At 39.7% G+C, this 25,535-nt stretch overlaps 1 protein-coding gene across 1 annotated transcript; it reads right to left on the bottom strand.

The window, feature by feature from the left end:
- Positions 1-623: 623 nt before the first annotated feature.
- On the bottom strand, positions 624-25,535 carry lipeb (lipase, hormone-sensitive b). Its single transcript, XM_029504802.1, is given in 15 exon segments — positions 624-4,623; positions 5,193-5,459; positions 6,203-6,384; positions 7,415-7,600; positions 8,399-8,626; positions 9,195-9,339; positions 12,679-12,831; positions 13,710-13,895; positions 14,290-14,435; positions 15,511-15,601; positions 17,237-17,521; positions 18,294-18,374; positions 18,376-18,536; positions 22,010-22,050; positions 25,434-25,535. Coding segments are annotated over 15 exon segments (2,646 nt in total). The 5' UTR covers positions 25,523-25,535; the 3' UTR covers positions 624-4,218.

The following is a 25,535-nucleotide window of genomic DNA, read 5'->3' as shown; positions in this document are numbered from 1 at the left end:
GTCTGCCATCAGCACGATGCAAAATCAAAGTCTGCTCTCTGCTTTCAAAACTTTACCTAAAAGAACAGTACAGTCACCAAAATATATTTTACGTATCAAAACATGGATTATGGCTTCAAAAATTCAGCACCCAGGCTAAAGTGAAGCCAAGCTTTGCTCATTCATACACTGGTGGGAAGTTACAGCATATAAATCATGTTCGCTTTATTAAACCTGTGAAGTGTGAAGAACACAATACTTACCTATGAAATGCGCAAACAAGTACCATTGAACGGAACTAATGAGGGAAAATACGAGGACCTCTGGATTTCTTTGCTTAACTTCAATTGCTGCTCAGAAAACAAATTATTGTTGCAGAGATATTGCTTCATTGTGCATTTCTGGATCTGATGTGACACTATATTTTTAACAAAAGGTCATTTTCCCAAACTCCCGAGTAAATCAAGATATTGGAGAAATTGAATTAAAATGTTACAATAAATCATAATAAGATTTGTTCAAATCCATCAGGACTCAGTTCAGATCTATGAAGTTAGGACCTTAATCATAAGTTTTACTTGACCTTTTGTCTCCCCAGTGCAAGAACAAAATAATTCACGACTGGACATAAAAGCTTGTTCAATGGGAGAATATATTTATTTAGATAAAAATCAACAAAAGAAGAAACCAGTCTGCTCATGGCATGTATTAGACACAGACACTGTAGTATGAAACCTGCCAAGAAAATGCAGTCAAAAATCTATTTATCTGATAAACAAAAGAAAGTAAAAATATCTAAATGAGTCATAATTTCTATATACATTCTTTTGTTTTTAATTCACAGGTTTGCACTTGTGGTGTTTAAAAAAAAAAAAAAAAAAAAAAATAGTAAACTCAAAACAATTTTGTTTCCAGTCTATGGCTTGTATTTGTAAAAAGCTAATTATATTCTACATCAGAACTGCATTTTATAGTGCGGAACAACTTGCTGGTGCAGTGCAGACAGGTTTTGACACTGACTAGCACTTGGATGTTTAGTAATACCGGTTAACAGCATAAACTCTAAATGGTAAAGACAGTACATCTGTTACAAGACTGACTGCAGTCTTTGGTTCAGCTTTAAAAATGAACACACAAACACACAAAAAATAAAATTAAAACAATCGACCCATTAAATGAAAATTTCTCATTTGAAAAAATTTCCAAGAAGTGCTTGAGGTCAGACTGACACACAGAGATTTGTAACATAATTAAAATTCTGAGAATATCGTTAAATCTACTTGGGAACTATTTTTGCAATATTCAAGTTGGTACGCTACACAACTCCAACCTTAAGCTGAACACATCGCACAAGCGCAAACAGCATCACCACATTAAACAGAGACCGACAGATAAAATGGTGTGTGTGTGTAAAACTGCATAGCTTTAATATAAATGTTGACCTAATAGTTTTGCCTACTAACTCATGTTTGCAGCAGCGTTGCATTTTGCATTGCACTTCACATAAATCCGCTCAGGGCAAAGGAAATCTCCAGTGAGAGGAGCTTTTGAAGAGTAAAAGTGCAGAGATATGATGTGTCACCTGATAATTTAACAACCAAAAAAAGCAATATTACACTGAACTTCTAAAACTGGTTTACACTTAACAAGGGTGATTTAGGATTATAAAATTACTTTGTGGATTATCTACACATAGACTCCGTGAATCAGCAACACTCAGTGAAACAACAAAGCATCAGCAGATCCGCAATGATCTCAGGAATGCGACAAGACTCTTTCTCTCCAAACGCATCAGTCCATAACAACAGATGGTCTCTCTGGTCCAGCACCTGCACTCAGTTTAGCCTAATGCATCAGTGGTCACCAAGGGTATGAGGCATAGGAAGGTCAAAACGTAGCAAGTGAATGAATGACAGTTTTTCCTCAGACAATCCCCACAACAAATGACGGCCTATCAACCCTGCTGGGCATCATCGGCCAGATCACTAAAAAACAAAAAACTATTGTGTCACAGATTTGAATTGTGGCTGCACTAGTCAACAGATGATTAAGTCTATGAATTGTCTCTTGGCTGTGAGGAAATGCCCATGTGATAGCTCCATTTGAGCTCCACATACAGGCACCAAGCTAAGAAGGAAAAAAAAAAAAGATATGTATGCAAGTTCAAGCTTAAAATACATACACTTCATGGATTGACAAACCAACTGCTGAAAAAGTGCAGAGTGAGCATAAATAGCGGCTAGTAAAGCAAGTACAAACTTCAGCCCAGCATCTCAGAGAATGAGTGTATTACTTTCTTTCTCCTCACACCCCTAGTTCTCTCCATCAATCTGACTAAAAATATTGCAGTAAGTACTTCAAGCTGACAGAAGTGAGCATGGTCTAATCCTGTAGCATGACTTTGCTGCTGAAAATCCTGCTCTTCTACAGGGCGGAGGATTTTACACTTGGAGCTCCAGCTAAATCCTATTCATCACACAGCATCCCTCTCTACAGGGCTGGCAACCCCAGCCCTGTTACTAGGCAAGGGCAGGACAGTGCCAGCATTGTTGGCATCTATATTTAGTTGGACCCGATAGAGGAACTGACCCTTGGAAAGACATTTTTTTTGCACCTCAAAGTGCTTTGATGGCATCACGCTGAAATAAGCCTCCTCAGGTTATTGAAAACAAAGCAAATCCCAAATGTGATGATGCGGAGAATTGAAAAAAAAAAAATAATAATTGTGGACAGCCAGCCTCTGTTAGTCGGCCAAACACAGGTTCAGTGGCTTTTACAATGCATTCTTAGTTATTCCTTTTCTTGGTCAGTATCCTCAGGCTTTGTCTAAAGCCGCTGATTTGTGGAAACAGGTTTTCAGATAGTAACCCTCCTAGGACAAGAGATATGGTGCTCTGACACACGCAGAGAAGAACTGAGCAGTAACGCCCGGCCCTGGTGAAGAATGGAGACAACCAGAGAGCGAATCAGTGCTAAAACATGTGCTGGTAACTGAGGGCTGTACTATGGGTTAAGCATCTATTTCCAGTTGTAAAGTAACAAAAACAAAAACATTCAGCCCCTTTCATTCAGACTTTTGATTGTTGAATGGACTTATTGGAGACTTCAGAAGAGTTTTCAAGCATCTACACGTGTTCCGAAAAGAATTTCTCAGTGCATCTCACTATAAAAATCGACACAATGCAATTTTTGCATTAGTAATATCAACACTACAAAAAGCATCAGTGGGCATCTGAATAGAACACTATAATATTCCACTTTTACTCTATCTTATCAGTATTCATTTCTGAGAGGATGACACAAGCTCAATAGGAAGGGATGTCTAAACAGCTGTGGCTGAAGAGGAAGTAAATAATAAGCACATTCAAAAATGTGGCATCGGCAGCATAAGATTACATTAAACAATGTAGTGCACAAATCAACAAATAAACTTGTCATGATTCATGGATTGTTCAGCAGCTATAGAAAAAAAAAAAAAAAAAAACATAAATAAAAACAGCCATCATAATGCATACAATTGATAATGTGATTGAAAACTGCAACAGAACCCCAAGAAACAAGTAAACCAATTAATTCAGTTTCAGGTCTTTCAGTCTGTTGTGTTTTAGCTGTGTAATTCTATTTGGGAAAGTCAACAGAGTTACTTATCCACAAAGTGAGCTGTATTGACTGCCAAACTGCTGTAATAGGGAACACAATGCAGAGTTATTATGTGTGATTTAGAGTGGCTCCCTAAAGGACAAGTGGCCATTTTGATAGGAATGACTCCATACAGAAGCATATAGTGAGCCTACCATCTGATTACGGTTTCAAATGACTGCCTTGGCCTCGATGATTCACCCATTCAGGCCACATCTCAAGAATTTTCCACACTGCTTTATGTCCATGACTGCACCGCCTAACAGAAATTCTGTCAAGTCTTCGTGCTGCACGTGGGTGGGTGCTGGTCTTTGATCTAAGGTACGCAAAATAACAATTTTCTTCTTAAACATGACTATATTTAATTTTTTTTGTCTGTTAATTTTGCATCAGCACATGATGCTGCACAGAAAGTGGGGAAGTAGAGGAAGTTACGGTACATTTCTGTCTCTGAAAAACTGGGTTTTCCCCCTGACAGTATACCCTTCACCCTGCGTTTTAAAACACTTAGAGGCCTAAATTTGTCTGACTTTCATTTCCCCTTTCTTATTCACTTCTTGGGTGAGCAGTAGTCCATTTTTTTCCTCTCTCTACCCTTATTTAAGCCCCAATACCACCAGCATCAGTGTTACTCTGGGCTGCCACAGCAACTAAGCCGCCCCCTTCAGCAATTTTAGGCCCTCTCCCTACAGCCAGTTCCCCTGTCTCATAGGGGCCAACGAAGAGAGAACCAGCTTCTCCAGAAGAAGCTGACACACCCCTATCGGTCCGTTCCAGCTTTCGGTGTTTTCTTGGCTCTGGGGGCGTGTCCTTCTGGGTAAAGACAGCACAAATTCGCTCCACGCACACATTGGCAGCCTCCCTTGTCTCCCTGGAAAGCTGCGATAGGCTGAGAAAGCCATGGGGGAGGTCATCCACCACACACAGAGTGACAGGCTGGTCTATGCTCCTCAAGCGCTTGGCAAACATTACAGAGTCATCCAGCATGGGGTCTAATGCGCAGGCCTGAGAGCAGGAGAGAAGAAGCAAGAGGGACGGAAGGGGTAATAATGGAGAAAAGCAAATTAGGATTCCCTTCAGACATGTCAAGAATTTTAATTAAAGGATGAAGAGAGGGAAGCCAAGTGTCCCAGTCTCTTTTGTCTGTGCTTTCTTTACATTCTTGCTGACTCACTCTAGCCACTTAATATGGGTACCTCATTTTCATATGAACACCCTTCTCGCAGGAGAGAGCAGACTTCAACCTCAGCCATCACAATCAATTTCATCAACGATCCTGCCCAGTGTAGAGACCTGTGTTCTATGTATCTCTTAACGACTTGAGGTTGTCTCGTTTTCTTGCTCCGTCCTGTCTCCTTCTACCTCCTCAGCATGACAAACATTGCTAATCCTGTTCTGCTTCTATGTGCTTTAACAAAAGCAGCGGCATATCAACCATCAGATATGTGAGCCATTGCAAGGACTCAAAAGATCTTCATTGCATTTATGAGTTGACAGCCTTTGACCACTGTGCCATAATATTTAACTGACCCTAACCCTTCCTGACAGTCACTCCAACTGCTGGTGTTTCTTACCACTATATGTACAGGTGGAAGTCCTTTCAGCATGCTATCAGGGGCCAGCAAAGGCGAGCAGAAAGGATCCTTGACCACTGGGGAGCTCTCCACCTTCATTTCAGCCAGCTGTTCTGAACGGAGTGGCTCAAATCCAAGAGGAAACTCCCTGGGGTGCTCCAACTCTGAGCTGTTCTCTCCAGCAGGGGGCGGTATGGCCACTGAGTACAGGTCACTGGACATGGAGGAGTCTGCATCCTTGGAGAGGAAGAAATTCACATCTTCCGGCTACATAAATGAGGGCATAAGAAAGTATTCAAGTAAGGTTAGATGGCATTGTGTGGTCAATGGAAAATGTAATGGCAAGGATATAATAAATAAAAGGCATAAAATATATTTTACACACAACACTTTGTCCTTGTGAAAATCTTCTAAAAACCTTGGCTCAGGGCCTGAGAGTCTTGGCTGAACAACCCCCAATTTAAAGAGGGAAAATATATTTAATATCTTACGTCACCTCTGCTGGCTATTTTTCTAGTGGCAGCCTCTAATCTAGTCTGCCTGTATGAAAATGCATTCAAGGAAATCTGCAAATCCGTTCCAGTACCCACATAACCAGAAAATGTTGCTATTTTGTCAGCATTTTAAAGCCAAATCTGTTGAGGGATTGGTGACAATCTCAGCTGAGTTCATTGCGGTAAAACACTCAAAGATCACTGCAGGCTAGACAGCAGTGTATGATACAAGGCCAAAATATCTGTGCTAACAAAAGACTGCAAAATCCATTAAGACAAGAAATATGAAAGTAGAAATAATGTGATTATAGATAGGAGACTGGCATGAGTTTCCCCTCACTGCAAGCAGTACAATAATCATCAAATTACAGAATTTCATTTTAATCACAAGTTACATTCTGACTAAAACCCAGTGCTCTGTTCTGTATCATGTTTAATACTTGTAACATCTTCTGGATAAGATCATCAGATGAGCGTAGTGTAATCACAGTGCAAAGATCTTGAAGTATAACATACAGCACGCTCAGAAAGCAGCGGAGCACTGTGCGAATTGGAACTGTTGTGGGATCCAAAGTCCTGGCAAGTCTGGCTCTTTACAGATAATTTCCTGGAGAGAACCTCTGAGGGCCCAGTGGGTACAGGGGGGTCAGCGTGAGGAGAGGAGATGGACGCCTCTGAAATGCTCTTCCTCACTGAATCTAAGAGAGAGCAAGAGAGTGATAAGACAATTTGCAAAACAAAATGTAAACTGTGGCTGAGAGAGACAAACAATTAGAAAGTTAAAAAATAAATAAATATTAACCATGAAAATTGTAAAATCTATTAAAGATTGAGAGCCCATCTAATTCACATGGGGCCAACAGCAGGGGAAAAAAAAATATGCGAGGTACAAAATCACTTCTACTTAGTTTACTGTTTCCACTTGTCCCATGTCCTCTGATTTACAGCCAGCAGTTAAAAGCCTAAAATGCAAATTGGGATATATCAAGAAGAACAGCAGAGAAGTGGGTGGAGTAAATCCAAATAGTGCTGTCATGGTGATATCATCTGCCTGCCCAAGCAGTAAAAACACAGCTTTAGGAGTTATCATGGCTGGTCTCCTCACAAAGCACTACTGAGCTCCCATCTTTTTAATAATGAACCATCTTAGCACTAAGATGGCCTTTTAAAAAATGTACACCCACCAATGACATTCTCATTAGCTTGGGCTTGCAGCTGTGGGGGTGTCACCCAGCTAAGGGGACGCCAGGGAAATTACGTTCTGCCACTAGATTTACGGTGGCTTCAATTAACAATTACTGTCTAAGCCCTGCTGCTCCAAAGAGGTGAATTGATATGAATGGGGCAAGAGGAGTGTTATACAAAGGGGTGGGGAAAATGGTTAGTTGAATGATGAATGAATGAATCAATGACCTGCTCCATATGGGCTGTAAATGAACTTTGGGGCAGTTGATGATGATGTGCTCATATCACTTCTACAAATTGGCTCAGTGAGCACACCAAAAATGTGAGTGGTAAACACCAACTTACAATGAGATCTGCTCTCTGCTTTCAGCAGATAGACGTATTAAAGATAAAATCAGATATCAGGTATCTATAGGAAATTTTAAGCACAAAAGCTGCCAAGTAGAAAGCATTTATTCCACCCACATCTTGCCTAATGTTCCCGTTTTACTGCATACGCACGGATAAAGACACCCATACACACAGTCACAGAAGGTGGTATACCCGTGGCTTCTGATGGCGCCTCTGCAGCTGCACTAGAGGAAGCTGAAGCTCTGTTGGGGTCCAGCAGTGACTGGATCCAGTTGGAGGCTCCTTGTCGAAAATCTCGCAGCAGCAGTGCTGTGTCTCTCCTCACCAGGCTCAGCGTGCTTACTTTCTCTACCTGCTTCTCAGTCTGCGGCTCATTGCCTGGATGAGATATAAAAGCAGCATAAAGAGGGAAAAGTTTTGTTTTTGTTATCCTTGAATAAGCATGAATGGCTTACAGCAGAGAGGGTGGAAAAGCAATAATCAGAAAGGTGTAACAGCAGAACCAAGAAACCTCTGACATGGTCTGTTCCTTCGTGCCACCCAGTAATTTATATTACAGATAGCACTGCATAGTGATGCCAGGTGTAAATAGAAGTGATAACTTTTTTTGTTTGGTTATTGGAAGAAGACATTGGATAGACAATATCTGTGTGTCAGAATTTGGCATAGTTGGAGTAATACTTCTTTTCCATTTCTTGTTTTCACCGGCTAAAAAAAATGCTAAAAAAAAAAAAAAAAAAAATCATGAGGAAAAACAAACAGTATATATTTTTAAATATTACCGTTTGTGTTAAGGTTAGTTAGTTTTTTTTTTTGGGGGGGGGGGACAGATATTTACTGAATGAGCTATAATAATGAGCTAGACCGTGAGATCCACAATAGCAAAACTGTTAAATTAATACATCCGTTTATAACAGTAATCTTACTCATTCACTCACTCACTCATTAAATGAATAGAACAAATGGGCAGCACAGACTTTTTCAATCAACACAACAATGCCAATACATTTTATTGGAGCTTAACATAAAAATAAAAAGAGAGAAGTATTTGAAATAAAGAAAATGGAGTTAATGATTTAGACTCACGTCTCAACTTTATGGGATTAAAAAAAAACAAAACAAAACACAATAGTACTTGATTTATTTCTTTAAAAACCCACATGAACACACTCCTACCTGCATAGGCGCTAAGACACCTGGAGAGCACACTGAGTGGCAGCAGGGGATCCATAAGTGTTAGCAGACGGGAGGGCGACGCATAGGCTGTCAGCAGGGTTGCTGGGTAGGCTGCAACGATACCATCTGGCATTCGTACACCAAAAGCAGAAGCACGCATTGATGTTGTCACACACAAATTGCCGCCTGCACTGTCTCCAGCCAAACAGACTTTCTCTCCAGTCCACCCTTGAAAAAAAAAAAAAAAAAAAAATATATATATATATATATATATATATATAAAAAATAAATAAATAAATTGAATTAAAAAAAAAAAAAAAAAAGAAGAAAAATAAAATCTGACACAATAACTGTTTTTGTTGACCGATATTGTCATCTTGCAGTAAAACACTAATATATTGGACTATGATCATTGTTAATTTGACACATTGTACTTTAGCAGTCAGATATACCTCAAACCAAACAGAAGTCTGGTTTTCTATCAGATTATTGAGCATTACAGCAATTTGTGTGAGATTGCAGAAAGTATATGGTGCATGACGACATGCTGAAAGATGATCCCTTGCAAGGTGATGAATGGGATGCATATGAAGTTGGTAAATGTGGATTCGGAGGATTCTTGATGATTCAGAGTGGAGGATTTCTAGAAGCAGCTGAAAGGACAGCTTTGCCATGAAATAGGTGTGTTTTAACCCTTTGTTGCTCCCACTCAATCTATTACGTATATCGCCAGTAACTGTAACAAGTGAATGTAAAGCGGAATTAAGAGTCCACATATAAATATTCTTGTTGTTACCTAGTAGGTGGTGGTTTCTTAGAGCCCAGCAATAGGCATAGAAACACTCCTCCAGGGCCCTGGGAAAGGGGGCCTCAGGGGCCAGAGAATAGTCCACTGACAAGATGGGCACACCAAGGTCCTGGGACCAACTCTTCAGATAGGGCTGCAAAGAACACACAGACGTGGATGGATGAATTTATGACCAGAGAAAAATGACTTTCACAGTGACTATATTATATGTTTAAAAAAGCTACAAAAATAAAAAGGGACAGGTAGATGAAGAGTAAAGGGACAAGGGACTGCGCAAGAAGATATATTAGTGGGGGTGAACATTTAGAAGCAAGGGTAAAAAAGTTGTAAAAATTATGTATCCAACTGATGTCATCTGTCTGCTTTCTGGCTTATTGTCTAGACAAAAAGGAGAATGAGGGCTGCACACAGTCACCTCCATTTCCTTCCTTATCTGTAGGCTGGAACAAAGAAGGTGCCCACATGTCCTAGTTCTCAGCATATGAAGGAAAAAGATGAAGACAAGGGCTGGTGTGGATTTCCAGGGATAGTCAATGAAAACACTCTCACTGTCAGAATACTTTTTCTTGTTGAAACAGTCAGGTTCAGTGTTTACTTCTTGCATGCCAACCTAAGTGAAAGTGCCTGACTTCAAAACTGCAATGCAAGTGACCTTAGAATGTGTGGTATCAAAACTTGTCATGACAAAGTATATCTTCAACAAGCCATTCCTCTTCTCCTCCCACCACCTATTTGACTATCTATGACAGTGCTGGCAGTGAAAGAGACAGCTCTCCATTCACAATGCCAGGAAAAGCAAAGCATGTGTATGTTTGTATGTCGTCTCCCCAACGACTGCATCAGAATGAAAGAGAAAATAGCAGTTTAAGCAGTCAGCTGTGCTGTTTTAAAGTGCTACCTGTCACAATAAATCTTAGTGACACAGGTGACAAGTGGTTGTACATACATTTCACTGTTCAGGTCAGGCGGTAAGGGTGTGTGAAAAAATGCCTGCTTCTGAATGTGCCCAAGACCAAGGAGGTGGTGGCTGACTTCAGAATAACTATGTTGGCTCCTCAACCAAGAGGTGGAGATGGTGGATATATACAAATACTTAGTTTCCCCTTGACAATAAATTGGACTGGAAGCCCAATACTAATGCTGTGTACAACAAGGTGATGGGCAGACTCTTCTTCCTGAGGAGGCTGTGATCCTTCAATGTCTGCAGCAGGAGACCTTTTATCAGTCTGTTGTGGCCCATGCACTGTTCTTCACTGTGGTGTGCTTTAGAGTCAGCGATGTGAACAGGCTCAATAAGCTGCACAGAAAGGCTGGCTCCATTATTGTCTGCAAGCAGCATACATTTGACATGTTGCTGGAGAGCACATTGACAAAACCATGGATATCCATCCATTACGGATAACCCCAACCATCCCCTCCACCATCTCCTGCAAGGATAGCTGTTTTCAAACAGACCTAGGCAGCTCTGTTGTTGCAAAGACAGACACCTTAATTCTTTCCTTCCATCCACCATCAAGTTTTACAAAAAGTCTCTGGTAAACCACATTTGTTGTTGCTTGCTGCACTGCACGAACACTTAGTATGACCAAAAACTGTATATAGTACATGTGTAATATCTGTATACATCCTTAGTATAAGCATCCATATACATGTGGTTTTAGATTTGTGATTTGGGACCGAGTCTGGTTAATTTTACATGACTTGGGGGGGGGGACCTCAAAATCACACACACACACGTCCCAGACCTGTTCTCTAAAAAGGTATTAATGGGAACTGCATTCCCAGCCCTCCTCAGACAGGCGGAGCAGTTAATCTACAAGTTTATACCTCCAGTTGCCAAACTGTGTGTGTGTGTGTGTGTGTGTGTGTGTGTGTGTTAGTGCCAAAACGTCAAGATGCATAAATGCCAGGACACCACTTCTTGTGATCTCAACATCATTGGATACTGAGAGCACCACTGCCACTGAAGTCAAGCTCTACCATTCCCTGAAGCAGGGATAGATAGGATCACAGAGTAAAGCTATGGAGTACAGAAGCCAACTGGCCTCCACCTTCAGAAAGAATTTCAATTTATCTGCCCTCTCCTGCTTGGCCTTGTCTGAGGGATTTAGTTAGCAGAAGGCACCCAGCACAATAAAAAAAAAATAATAATAATAATAATAAAATAAAAGCAGGCAGGTATGCCTTATCCAAATAAGACAGGTAGGAGCTGTGGACAAGGATAATAAGTGAATTTGTGGGCTATTACAAGGACTGTAGAGAGGATGTTGCAAAAAAATGAGAGTCTGTTATAAAAGAAATAGTCTGACAAGTCTTGTATTAGTTCTCGGGGTAATCTTCCTTTGTGGGGTTGTATGATTCCCCATTAATTCAACACGGCAGGCCTGTTCACCCCCTTCTCTGATTGTTCCCTCTCATCCTCTGGTTGCTATGCAGCTACAGATCAAGGCTGCCCATGTCCTTGGTGGTTTCACAGAGACCTGTTTTGCAGTAGTTTAGTATCCTGGTGCCACATAAAGATTGCATACAGACATAGATGACCACATCAAAATTGGACAATCCAGGATGGCTGTGAAATTGTTTTTCAGACAAAACATTTTTCAATATATATTGTACTGTCACTTGTGGTGCACAGAAGAACAACACTATCAAGAGTGATAACAAAAAGCTGGAAGAAAACTTTTATAACATGAATGCAAAGCTCTCTGTGTGTGCATGGTTTTTAATCAGTGATCTAGAAATTAAATATTGGACATGGCCTCTCTTCTGTAAGGGAAAATGACATGAATGACAGGAAGCAATTATTTATCTGAGATGGAAAAGCCAGCTTTGTGAGCATCTTGCAAATAAAGATGGCATGAAAGGAGAGCAAACTGTCTCCACTAACTTTTCAGGGATTAATTACGAAGTAATTAGATTAATGGCTCATTACATACCACACTATTGACAGAAGAAGCAACTCAGACTGGTAACCCCTCTGCTCCTCTGCTGTCAACTAGTGTCTGTCTCCTTATCACTTTAATTAAGTAGGGTTCAAATACAATTAGTCTGTCACAGGCAGAACACAAAACAGGCAGAAGTTGAAGTATTGAAGGGATGAGGTGATGAACTCAGCTGTGACCACTATGGAGAAACCAATTCAACTTCTGGAAAAAAACCGAGCCAGGTGTCAAATGGCAGACCTGCCGCTTTTGTTCAGTATTTAGCAATGAGGGGCTTGTGCCATGCATTTTTGTCAATTTGCTCCACTTACAACATTTTAACCATCAAAAAAAAAAAAAAAAAAAAATCTGTTGAATACTATCATAATTAGACCTGAGTCATAATAACACACAATATCAAAATGCAAGACTACTAGAGCTTTTCTTGCAGAAGCGAGTCAAGTAAAACAGTTTTTTTTTCCCCCAAATTCACGTTAAAGAAAGCTGAAAGAAAGAAACTGAGCTCATTGAGTTGGAGGGTACCATCTCACCTCATGAGATTTAGAGGTCTGGGCCACGAAGCCGCCCCCATGGAAGTGGATCAGCAAGCAGGGAGATGAAGGGAGACGCTTGGTCTTCAATCCCAGTGACAGAGAGATGGCGCCCCCCTCAGAGCGAGCAAGAGATAGCAGAGTTTCACTGTCCTGAAAAGAGTGAGACAGAGAGGGATTAATTCTGAAGCTCAACTAATAAACTAACATGATCCTTTGTTTGGGTCTAATGTCTCAAAAACATTACATGATGAAATAACGTGATGTTTCAATCACTCTGAAGAACCACAGACTGTGTATACAGCAAACAAAACCTTTTTTCATTGTTAGTATATTTTATTGCTAGTGTTAGAAACAGGGCTCCTTTGAGAGAGGGATTAACTAGCTGTTCTACAGCATCTTGCTGCCAGCCCTTCCTGAGCCTGCATGAACGCACACTAATTCCCATTCATTAACAGGAACAAGGCGGCAGGAAAGCTGTGGTGGAGAGGGTGGGTTTGTGCTGATACAGGCTTGTATTTTTGTGACATCAGAAGGACACTGTTGTTTTGCTGGAACATGATCAATGGCTGAAAGTGTTTGCTGATAACATGTCTGGTTAAGTGCCAGCATACAAAAAAAAGGAGAACAAGCTTAAATAGAAAGTGGGACTCTCCCAGGAGAATTAGAGTAGGAGGAAGAGTAGGAAAAGTGAGAGATACTTTATAACAGAGAAATATGGAGAGAAAGGGAGAGAGGCAGAGAAACATAATGGTTGGTATTAAACCCTTGGGGATGCTTTGAAGCTGTGGTTTACTTCAACAGCTCAGAGAAACATAAAATATGCTAAAATGTAAGATTATTTAAAAATTTGTACAAATGGTATATCCAAGGTGGTTTATAAAGACCCAGTGGAGGAAAACTGTCACAAACTAGGTCACACAAGAAACACTTCCTACAAGGATATAGTAATTGGCAAACGTTTGACTAGGTTGGCTTTCTTATTGCATTTTCTATTGTGATTGTAATAAAATTAAATATGATTTAAATACCTGTCCTTCACGCAAGTCATAAGAGATGAGCCTCATCTGAACTGGAGCGGTGCCAATGTGGGCTGATGGTGGAGCTATGGTTACAGATGCTCTGTGATTGGCTGCCAGGGGAAGGTCAAAGGGCACAGGAGGTACAGAGAGAGCCCGGTTCACTTTAACTTGAGTGGATGTCATACTTGCGATACTCTGTTGGGAAAGAAAGATGATGGGCAGAAAGACAGAAAAAGAGGACAAGATGGATATATAGGGAGAAAGACATAGCGGCACAGAGAGTACAAGTTACAGAGCACGTCGGGTCACTGGAGAGAAAAAGAAACCGGATGAATAAATCATGAACACCGCTGAATAAATTGAATTTCACTCTATTATTACTAACAGCCTGTAGGCCAAGCTACATAACGATAGAAAGGTACTTTTACCAGAGGAAAGTAAAATATCCCTAATACAGTTTTAAAATTAAAAGCAGGGCAGTGCAACTGTCTGTGCACACGGGTTAACAATGGCAGCATGAGTAGATTACAGATGTCTCAGAAGCGTGTTTGACTGTGTCTGCTCAAACAAGCTTTAACAGTCTACTCACCGACAGGACCTCGGTCTCAGTAATATTCCAGAAGGTCTTCCAGAAATGAACGTCTAAGTTCTGGGTGATGCGTTCAAATTCTGCCCCCCTCAACTCTGGGTCAATAGCATACTTTCCTGATGTAAAGAAAGAGCTGGCTGCTACACCTGAGGAAGGGAGGAAGGATGACAAAATGAAGATGGCATATAATGGGTGGGAGACACCAGATACAGGGTAAGGCAAGAAAAAGAACTGGGACTAGCATATGTTTGGAGGCACATTATAAATGGAAATTGAATGTGATTCAAAAAGACAGAAGCTCAGAATAATTGGTAAGAGAAAGATGATGTTATAGACAGAAGCAGTATGAAATTGGGCAAGAATGGGGGAACATTGAAGTTGTAATGGCAGGACCCCAGTACATGAAACAACATAAAAAAAAACAAAAAACAATTGAGAGGCAAAAGAATGAAGTTGAAAAGATGGACGAAAAGAAAGAAAGATGTTTAATAGTAACAGCACTAAAACAAAGCAAATCTCAAGCACCATGACTGCCAGTATCTTTTTGTTTCAAACATTTTGTGATATAATAATTCTACGATGTTTCTGATGCTGTGCTAGAAGTCAGGGGTGGACAGTAAAGAAAAGGGAAGCATCAGATTTTTTATTACCTTCCAGTTCATTTTGTGAACTAAAATACAAATAGAACAGACAAAAGCTAATGGAGCTTAAAGTGCTATGCACAACCATTTAGGATGATGGGAGCTGAGGGATAAAAGCTTCATATAGTCAGGTCACTACAAAGGTCTACAATTAAGAGCAGTGGGTTTCAGCAAACTCACCATATGGTGCAATACCACCTGCCTCCACTTTGGTTCAGCAGAGAGCACAAAAAAAAACCATGAGAGTCAAACGATTCTTTTTTTGAATGTTAAATATTTACGTATCTGTCTAAGAGCGCAAGGTGCAAATGTGTATGTGATGCCAAATGTTTTTCTATCTGTATGTAACTGTTGGCTTGTTCAAAGCATTCTGAAGTGTAGACGAAGCACACCAGCTAGCCCTCAAGATTCAGAAGGATGAAAGAGCATCTACAATCTAAACACACAACATCAAAAGGTACACAGTCAGGGGCCAAGCAGCAATGTAGAGGAGGCATGGGGATGGATGAGTACGATCTATGAATGACAACAAAGTGGCTGTATGATGAGAGAGTGCAGCTGCAGACATGAGGAAGCTGACCTATTCCTGACTGATGGCGTCTGTAGTTTTCTCCAAAGGCCACAAGGCCGATAGCGATGGACTGAAGAAAGGGCCGAATGGCTGGAGTGAACTGGATGGAAAAATAGACAAAGACAGACTTTAAATTTTAATCCAGTTGCCATGGTCACCTTAAAAACAAGATATAAACCACAATTCAAGCTGCAATCTTTCAACCAGCATACGTGACTCTTTGAACTGTATTAGATGACTCTTTGAATTGATGCAGACAGAAGTAGAAAGATTTCATCATTTGTTTTCCCCCAGGTTGGTTTCGACCTTTTGTCCACTGAGGGTTCAGCCTCTCTTGTTAAGATGAACCAGGAACAAAGACCAAGGCTCTAAAGAAGACGATTCCCTCCACCTCTCACTTCATTTTATTTTCAAGTTTGGGTAGCAGAAATCTTTTATAGATCTGCATCCATTTTATGGTTTTTACATGGCATATTGTGACCACTCTTGCTCCATGCCCAGAAATGCGGTGATCAAAGCCTATGCATTTCTCCTCTGATATGTGAAAGACTTTGGTGGGATATTTCAGCACATTATTCATGTACCACTGCATGGGAAAAGCTTGTTGGACTTGTGGCAACAAGTGAGCATCTCTTACTTAGGGTTGTCAGCATTAATGCATTAATCACTGTCAATTAAAAGGCTGTAATTATTAGATTATTATTATTTTTTAAAATCTCAATCGTGTGCTGCCATTTTGTGCCTGTGTCATACTCTTAACTTTCCATCTAACTGTCAGAAGCTTCCTGCTTCCTAACACTGCATGTGTCATGGAGGTGAATGGAAACCATTCGCTTGTAGACAATTCTGATGATTCATATAAAAAAAAAAAAAAAAATTAAATTAAACATGTCAAAAGTAATTATCAGTTTGTATAAATATAATTTTTCATATTTAAGCAAGCTATATTTCTGAAGTAGACGTGTTCCCACAGGAATATTAGACTTGTTTTGAAATAAATCGTGATTAATCCACAGCTACCCAGGGATTGATCAATTTTAAAATTTCAATTGTTTGACAGCCCCAATATTATTTCCTCATTTCCTTGGCATTATGACTAATAGAAGCCCTTCTGGTTAATTTTAAACTAAAAACATTAGATAACGTTCCCCAAGGCTAACCCAAGCCAACGCCCATCGTTACCACTGTAAATATATATCGAAGTCTGGCTTAAAATAGTTAAGAACTAAATAGTTGTACATGAGACGAATTTGGGTTGCTATCTGAAGACAATTTTAGATAGCTATCCAAGTCTGTCTTTGCTAATCTCTATCCAGAGGCTGCTTTTACAAACAAGAATTAGTGAGATAAAATGAACAAGGGAACTTTTATGTAGCAAGAATAATTACATAATCTATTTTTTTAGCCACTTCACTACCAAAAGCAGCTGATAACCTCTGAGCTGTTAGGATGTGTCAAATTAGTACCAGGGCCTTTTTAATAATAACTTCCCGTTGCTGGCACAGATTTTTATTTTTCCTTGTAAATAGGTCACTTCTTTTTCCAATATTTTATGACTGACATTAAAGGGGACTGATGGGGGCTTTAGGAGAGCTTTATCCTGTACTCAAATCTTAATATAATAACAAATCCTTCTAGTTTTGGATCCTGATGCATGAAATTGTGCCATCCCTCACTGCTCATGTTCCTTATCTTTCCTATTGCCATTTATTTTTCCCCACATAGCTCAACTCACCTGAAAGCCCAAGCAACGACCATAGAAGCATCCCTTGTGCATGGATGAATATTCTCGGACAAAGCTCTCGCTAAGGCCACTTTCGTCTTGGAAAAAAAGGTTGCCATAGCTGTTGTCATGTAGCATTCGCTGAGCCAAGTAGAGCAGGGCGCGTAACTGACATAAGGCGTTGCAGTATGCCTCCATCTCTCCTGCATTGTGAGCAACTCGGAAAAAAATGCTGCGGCGGTTAGTGGTGATGTAGCGCCCCTTGTGGATGATGTGGAGAAGGCAGCATCGCACAACCTAGGAAAAAAGGGCCAAAAATTTTACTTTGAAACTTTTAAATAAAGTTGGATGAGATTTATTTGATAAAATGTTTCAAAACATCTCCTAATAATCAGAATTCTAACCTACAAAGCAAGTTCAGTTGAATTAAATGATAAGTGACTTAGGTAAATAAATTTTACAAATTGAAAACATATTTAACTGTGCACTCATTAAAGAGGTATGTCTTCTGCATCTGCTTGCATTGTAATCAAGACTGGGGTGGTAAGATTGAAGGTGGGGAAAAAAATGTGTGCTGGCGTGCCTGAAACCAGTGTGTGAAAAGCTTACTGCTTCACCAGGGTATTAAAAATTTCTCAGTACCACTGTGGGAATAAGAAGGATTAAAAATGTAGAAATTGAGAGGCAAGAAAACAGACGAGCATTTGTTTGCCGTTCTGCTAGACTCATTCATGTAGTGGGCTGCAAAGCGTTGAAGGTCATGATAATTCATCAATACATACTGACGATAAAAGTACAGTGGGTACAGTAGTAGTAGATATTCTGCAGCTGGAGGAATTTATCTAACCAGATTCACAACATAAAATCAATCTGTAAAACAAATGGGCCGACCTTGAAACAAAGCGATATCAAGGCAGAGGTACTGATGAGTTGTTTCTCACAGCATGGAGAGCATATTGATAAGAATGTATTGCAGTATGGGAGCTTATTATCGTCAGAGCTGTGCTGAGTTTAAATTAGAACACATTATGATTAATACATACACACCCAAAATTATCATTTAGCCTACCTTGACCAGTGAGCGATAGCCATTGGCAGGTATGTGTGGATCAAAGTCAAAATGATGATAAACTGCAGTGAAGCCTGAGATAAACTGGTTCCAGACAGTGAGCATGCTCTTGGATCAGCTTCATGGTTTCCACCAGACGCCGTGCCGCATCACCTTGTGACCCCTTGACTCCACCTGAGAAGAAAGTGGCATTTTCCTCGCACACACTGTACAAGGCTGCAAACACGGCCTTGGTGTCCATCACTAGGGGCAGAGAGACAGAAGCAAAAAGAAGACATCAAATTAGTTGTATGTTTTACTTGTTATAATTGCGTATTCCACAGAAACACATCTTACCAGAGCATGTTTCCAATTGTATACATTTGCAGAAGCAAACATTGTACCATTCAACTGTAGTCTAAACTTTTTTGTAAGATCACATTCAGTTCTGCAATCATGGAAAGAAGCACACTGATCCTTTTTCAGAACCAAACCCATTGCTATAATCAGCATGCATCAAGTGGGATAACATTGGCTATATCCTACATAATGTTCTCTTACCCCTATTAACTAATCCCCCACAGGCTGGTGTATGAAAGCTCATTGATTGAAACGTGTTAAGCAAGCCTTGAAATTAAATGATGTAAATCCAGGCTAAGCAGCCAGAATCCAGAGATCTTGCCAGACATGCCTTGAATAGGAGTAGAAGGCAGAGGCCTTTTGCTGACGTCATGGGAACAAACGCAGATTAGTCAAACACTGACAAAAACATTAACACATTCACACAAGAGTCCCAAAGGAAAGTATACAGCTGAGTATATTCATCAAATGTGTTCATATCTTGGCCCTCATGTTGAATAACACAGAGCTATGTCCCTGTTGTTTTCCCACTGTTGGTCAACTGTAACTCTGACTCAGACTGCTTGGTACTTACTGGATAGAATGACTGGCACAATGACAGAATGAGGAAAGATGAGAAGGGACCCCCCCAAAAAAAAAAAAAAAAAAAAAGGCTGAAAATTTGAACAGAGAGAAAGAAAATCCTTTCTTTGTTTTGGGTGGTGCATATTTAGTCTTAACGGGGAGATAATATATTGTGATCAATTCCAATATTCTGCTGCTACAGAATGAGCAGTAAAAATCACATCATCCGTCCTTGGAATCAGCTTACAAATAGTTTTGAATTTTTGTTATTATGTCTTCAAGTAAGGGTACAGCAATAAAGCAGTACAGGAAAAGTATATAGTTTTCTTCCCATCCCCATGGCCATGTTTGGGATGTGGAGCAGAGGTTGCCTATGCATGCTAAAATGTGAATAGATTCTACCAAAGTGATATTGTTGAGATATTGTTTTGAGGGTAAAAAAAAAAAAAAAAAATAGAATAAAATAAAATTGAGCCCAAATCGCACAATTATTTTGCTATAGCTTGCCATTTAGGAAGAGTAATACGAGAGGCAATTTCAGTTTGCTGGGAGGAATCACAACTCTGACATCTGGGAAGAGACATTTATCAGCCAGATGTCTTCCAGTATGCACACGTGCAAGCACTCAAACACACACTGCATATCAAACCCCTTCAGTTGATGCCCATCTTTTTATTTTTACTTGTGTTCCCTCTCACACATTTTCTTTCAGTTTACCATGCCCCACCAATATAGATGTCTCTCTATAGGAACGATTTTCTGTGTGGAAAGCTAAAATTTAACACAGGGATAATTTAATCCTGTCACAAAAGGCTGTTTGGATGGTTTCTGTACAGTTTTTATTATTATTATTTTTTATTTTATTTTTTTTTTTTTACATGTGGGCCAGGTTTCTATTTAGTTTTAGGGTTTATATGTAAGAGTATATTTTGGTCTTGTCTTTCAGTCTAAAGCAACATAATGATATGTGCTAAATAAATTCTATTGCTATTTCCATGACTACACTCAGGGATGAAGGCTCTGGACCTCCTCCACTTTGGATCTGGGTCTTTTAACAGTACAGGAATCAATGGGCCACTCACAAGTAAGTTATACCATCTTTCTTCTTATTTAGATGCACATGTTCATTTCTGTCACAAGTCAAATTTTACATTTATCTCCAGACAGTAAACCTCTTGTGTAGTGTGTGTTCCTGATGTTGCCATCAATCCGATGGCAAATTTCCCATTGAACTGAAGAAGCATTTCATGGCTCTGGGGTACAGAGACAGGCCGAGACAAATCTGTAGAGCCAATTTAGCAGACTATATAAAGAATGACTACAGTGGGGATATGTTTTTCCATTACAATATCAAGTTCTATCCATCGCTGTAAAGTTTAGTGAAGCAGCTCGGGGCCTAATTTCATATTGATTTAACCATGTCAAAGGAATCTCTGTGAAAGTTATCATTTCATAACCGTTAATCTAGTTCATTGCTACCTTAAAAGACTTGAATAGGAAGCAACTGGAGTTTCTCTGAGACATTTGAAAACAGTTCTTTTGAAAAAGAACTAGCTGGCATAAACTTGTTCTATGAAGTCCACACTAAAACAGAATTTTAAAATTAAATCTTAAATATCTCTTAAAAAGCTGCAGGATTTTTCTAAATAGTATCACTTTACTAAGACTCTGTAGCCAACCAAGAAAGATACTACTAAAGAAAATCAATCTGTGCATGATTAGAAAATCTATGTTAATTATATGTTTAGCAAACATTCAACACAAATTAATGGAAGAAGCCTACTGTTGTACTCAGAACAGTTCAATAACTGAAAACAAAACACTGCAATTCTGCGAGCTGTGCTCCATCTCAGCAATAACCTGCCAAAACTGACAACACATGAAGCGGTTTCTTAATATGCAACAGGACATCAGCTTGCAACTAGAGACATACACAAAAACACCTACAAACACAATCAAAGCAGTGTGGCCCTTAGGGGACACAGTGAGTGCTATGGTCAAGCAGTCACCCAAATGCCATGCAGCAAGACCAGCTACAGCAGTTAAATCAGATTGGGTACACAGCCAAAATTAAAATTGCTTTGTTTAATTAGAGCTGGGGGTACAACTCTCAGCTGGGCAAGGCAATAGGCGTTATGTTGACACTGTAAGCTAAGCGTGAACTTTATGTACCCTTGGATCAGCATAAGCTGCTCTGAAATTTGCTTAAACACATTCCAACCCTTTCCAGCTACAGGGAGTGTATTATATTCAAAAATAATGCAAATTATCAGTTATGTACCAGTGCCATCTTATTGGATTGTATAAAGAGCAGGACACTGAAGCCAGGATATTCATGAATATACATTGTATGACGCAGGCAGGACCACAGTTTGGACATTGCATGATTATGACTGACTTAGTAGAGGACCAATTAACTAACTCAAAAACTTTTCTGTTCATAAAAAGAAAGTTCACACCTGTTTGCTGCACAGGTGGACTTGTTTTTATGACTTCTCGCAACAACAACAACAACAAAAAACAAACTACAAAATATGTCATTTGCCCCATTGTATTTGTTTCAGCATCATCCCCCTTGTCTTAATGAAACAAGTGGTTACTGTCAGCCCATAGCAACTATTACGTTGCACTTGGTCGCTGTATATCAAAGATGGCTAAGAAGGGGTATTAATAAGTCATGTACGACAACCAACGCCAGCAATGTCTCAGACATTACAGAAGACTACCTGCAGGCTGCTTCTGGCATAACATAACTGATGGTGTCAACTACCTGCTGGCTGGAAAGGCTGGAGGAGAAAAAAAAAAGTGTTTACCAGCTTCTGAGTTCAAGGCTTTGTCCTTGTCTGTCTCCTCTCTTCCACGAAAGCAGCGAGAGCATGGAGAAAGAGAGAAACAGAATGAGAGAAAGACAGAGAGGGTTCAGTCTGTCTCAACTGTCGCAGTCTTGTCTCTCCAATGTAGCGCTTCCCCCCGGTAAAGGCCAATGTGTTGTCCTTCTCTTTCTTTCTTGCTTATTCCCCCCATTGCCCTTTTAATAGCAGAGGAGGTTGTCATCCTAGCCCAGTGAAACTTTCTCCCTGACAGAGGACTATTCTTCTATTGGCTTATAAATGCCTGGTGACCTTTAATCTAATTGGCAGGAATCCAACAGACACAAACAAGCATGAGAGTTCATAAAATGATACGAATATTTCAACTATACCTTTATTTTACACTTCTATCACAACGGAGTGCATCATTTTATGGCATGTTTAACATTTAAAAATAATATATGCACAGAACCAGTAGTTCAAAACAAAAAGTAAAAAAGAAAAGGGAATAATCCCTCACACACACATCATGTCTGGAATATTCACTGTACAATATGAGATAGTTTTCAAATGCTAACTTATCACAAATCACAATGGATACATTAATGATTACAAACCTCCTCGTGCTACAAGTCCTCGACTTGAACTGACCACATTTTGTGGTCTTTTCGTGCCTGTTGTTCACTTTTGGATGTTCAGCTTGTCTAAAAAAAAACTTCTTTCTGGTTATTTATGAATCAGAAATGTTTTGTATGCGCCAACTCTTGAGAAACATTAGTGTTCCATAACTCAGAGAACACATCTATAACCAAAACAGATGGTGAAATTGTGATTCATAGATCTTGTTTTGGGAAAAATACGACTTTTTGGCAGATGCCAAAGATAGTCCCATAATAGCTGAACCCTTACCCACTCAAAGAAAGAGAGGAATATGTAAAAATATCCATGAGCACAGACTCATGAACTGGAAAACAGTCCAGAAAAAAAAAAGTTTGTTAAAGAATTTTTTTTTTATTATTTGTATTGATTATTGTATTAATTCATAGTCAATGATCCAAATTTGCTCCAAAGCCTCCATTTAAGGTCCATTAGGCAATATTGAACCTACCGTATGCATACCAGCCCACTGTCACACTGCTGTGGGTTTAACTGGTACACCGATTAGCATTCAATCAGTGCTTAAAATAATTAGTTACACTGTTCTTTTCCTGCAATGACAAGTTACAATATCAGATGTGGAAAAAATGCCAACTAGCAGCAAGATATAACTGCTTTACCCATTATAGAGGCCCCCTGGTATCTATCTAATGGTTAATCCAATACTACAACTGTAGTTGCAAATGACTTACAGAGTGCTAATTGTGCTTGTTTCTTCATACATGTCTGCTCTCCTAAACATTATAACTCTATCTAGGCTCTACATTCTCAGAACTATTTGTCCCAAGATGTCTGCTGACTGCAAAAGCTTTTCCCTATCAGGCATTTCCAGTAGATAATACTAATTCCACTGAAGACTTAAAATGCCACAGCTACTGTTGTTGCTAAAAATTACAAATATTACTATTATTACCGTTATTACTGCATGGTGGTGATGTCCTAAAGATGAGCCCATTTACCGATTATCACTATACAAAGTAGAGCCTGACCAATTTAGCAGCATGCCAATATTGTTGGCTGGAATTTGTTTTTTTGCGTACATATTGATGTCAACAAGTAAAACTCTATTATGTTGGGGGGTTTTTGCTGTCTACAAAGGGGGCTCTGTTAATCAGTTTACTGTAATCACTAGAGTAAGGATAAATAGTATATTTTTATCATTACTGGTAGGGGTAGTAATAGTAGTAGTCATTGGAGTAGCACTAATAAAGTTCCTTTTTTAGTTTTTTATGTCTCGCTTGTTTTTGTTCTATATTATGTTGTTATATAATATTTTATAATTTGAAGGATGGCAAGTTGTATTGGAGTACTTCACCAGAGACCCACCAGGCAAAGTGAAATGCAACACCTGCACAACCTCTGTGAGCAAAAGATCTTGCACCATTAAGCATAAGCTTAAGCATTTTGATCAAAAAGGTGTAATATATGATGCTCTACCATTGTTCAAAGTACAATTTATGGCAATATAAAGTTTATTTTTAAACTGCATTATGCATCATTATTTTGGTGAGGATTCTCACAACACTACAAATATCAAATGTTTGAGAAAAATCTTTATGCTACGAGTTGCTGGGGGAGAGGGAGAAAAAAAAAACCCTCAAATCTCAAACTAAATAATGGCTCTATTGTGCTTTTCCTTATAAAGTATAAACAGACCCATTCTGGTGAAGAAAAAATCCCTAACCAAAGTCTGAGGATATAAAAAACACAAACTGTTCCTGGAAGTACAACAAACCATCATATAACATACATAACATCTTCACATCTGTATCTTTTTTTCATTTTACCATTTGCTACTGGTTAAAAACAGGTGGTTTAAAAAAGGTATAACTTGTCCATTTAGCATATTATTGTTTTGCCTCTTCATTTTTAACTTTCGTCAGAAATGTGATCCTCCATAGAAGTTATAACCATAGGCAGAAGGCTATAAAAATAGCAAACAGGACAGTATCCTTCAGTGTCGTGTGTAGGAGGTGTTTGACCCTTCCCCCAGTCAGTGGACCACAATGCAAAGTGAACAACAGGAAACGGACAACAATGAACCTCTACACCCCCTTCTCATATCACACACACATATATTCATTTGCCAGCTCTCATTAATGAAGCCTTAGACTATTATAAACACACCAATCATAAATAGGCTGTAAAAATATTTCATTTATATGCAAACTCTTATTATGGCATTTTGCTAGTGTCCTGTCAAAGCAAAGAAAGCCTTTTGAGAGCAGCGGTGCTTTGCGACTGGTTGGATTGTTCCAGTTACAGTGAGTTTGTTTGAGCACAGCATCCTGCTCCTGATCTGATCTAAAACCGCACACACACACAGCCACAGTCTGTCTGTTTCTGTTTGGGAGTACCTGTTCGTGTAGGTCCTGTCAGTGTCAGCGGCCGAGGCTGGGACACACGGCGTGAAAAGTGAAAACAAACACAACGTGAACCACTAAAGCAGCAATGACCATAATAATAATAATAATAATCTCACTCCCGTGTCTGTCCGTCTCTCACACACACACACACACACACACACACACACACACACACACCACACCAACACACACACACACACACACCACCACACACCAGTGTGAGCTGTGCAGCTGAGGCGTACCAAGCGGCTTAAACCCGACATTGTTTGTTTGGGCTAGCTAACCGAGCTGCTAAACGTCAAGCTAGCAGGAGGCGGGCAGGGCGGGGCGTCCAGGGGGGGAGACACGGTATGGCAGGGAGGCGTAACTGAGACCGGGGCGACACAAAAACAACAAAAACTCACCCACTGGGACCCTCTTTGTGTTTGGACGAGCGTCTTCCATTCACACCCTTTTCCAGTCTGCTTCCCCCGCCCTTCTTACTCGACGCCATCTTCGGCCGCTCT

The sequence above is a fragment of the Echeneis naucrates genome, chromosome 6 (genome assembly GCF_900963305.1).
Source record: "Echeneis naucrates chromosome 6, fEcheNa1.1, whole genome shotgun sequence".
Lineage (NCBI taxonomy): Eukaryota > Metazoa > Chordata > Actinopteri > Carangiformes > Echeneidae > Echeneis > Echeneis naucrates.
This window is presented reverse-complemented; position numbering and strand designations above follow the sequence as displayed.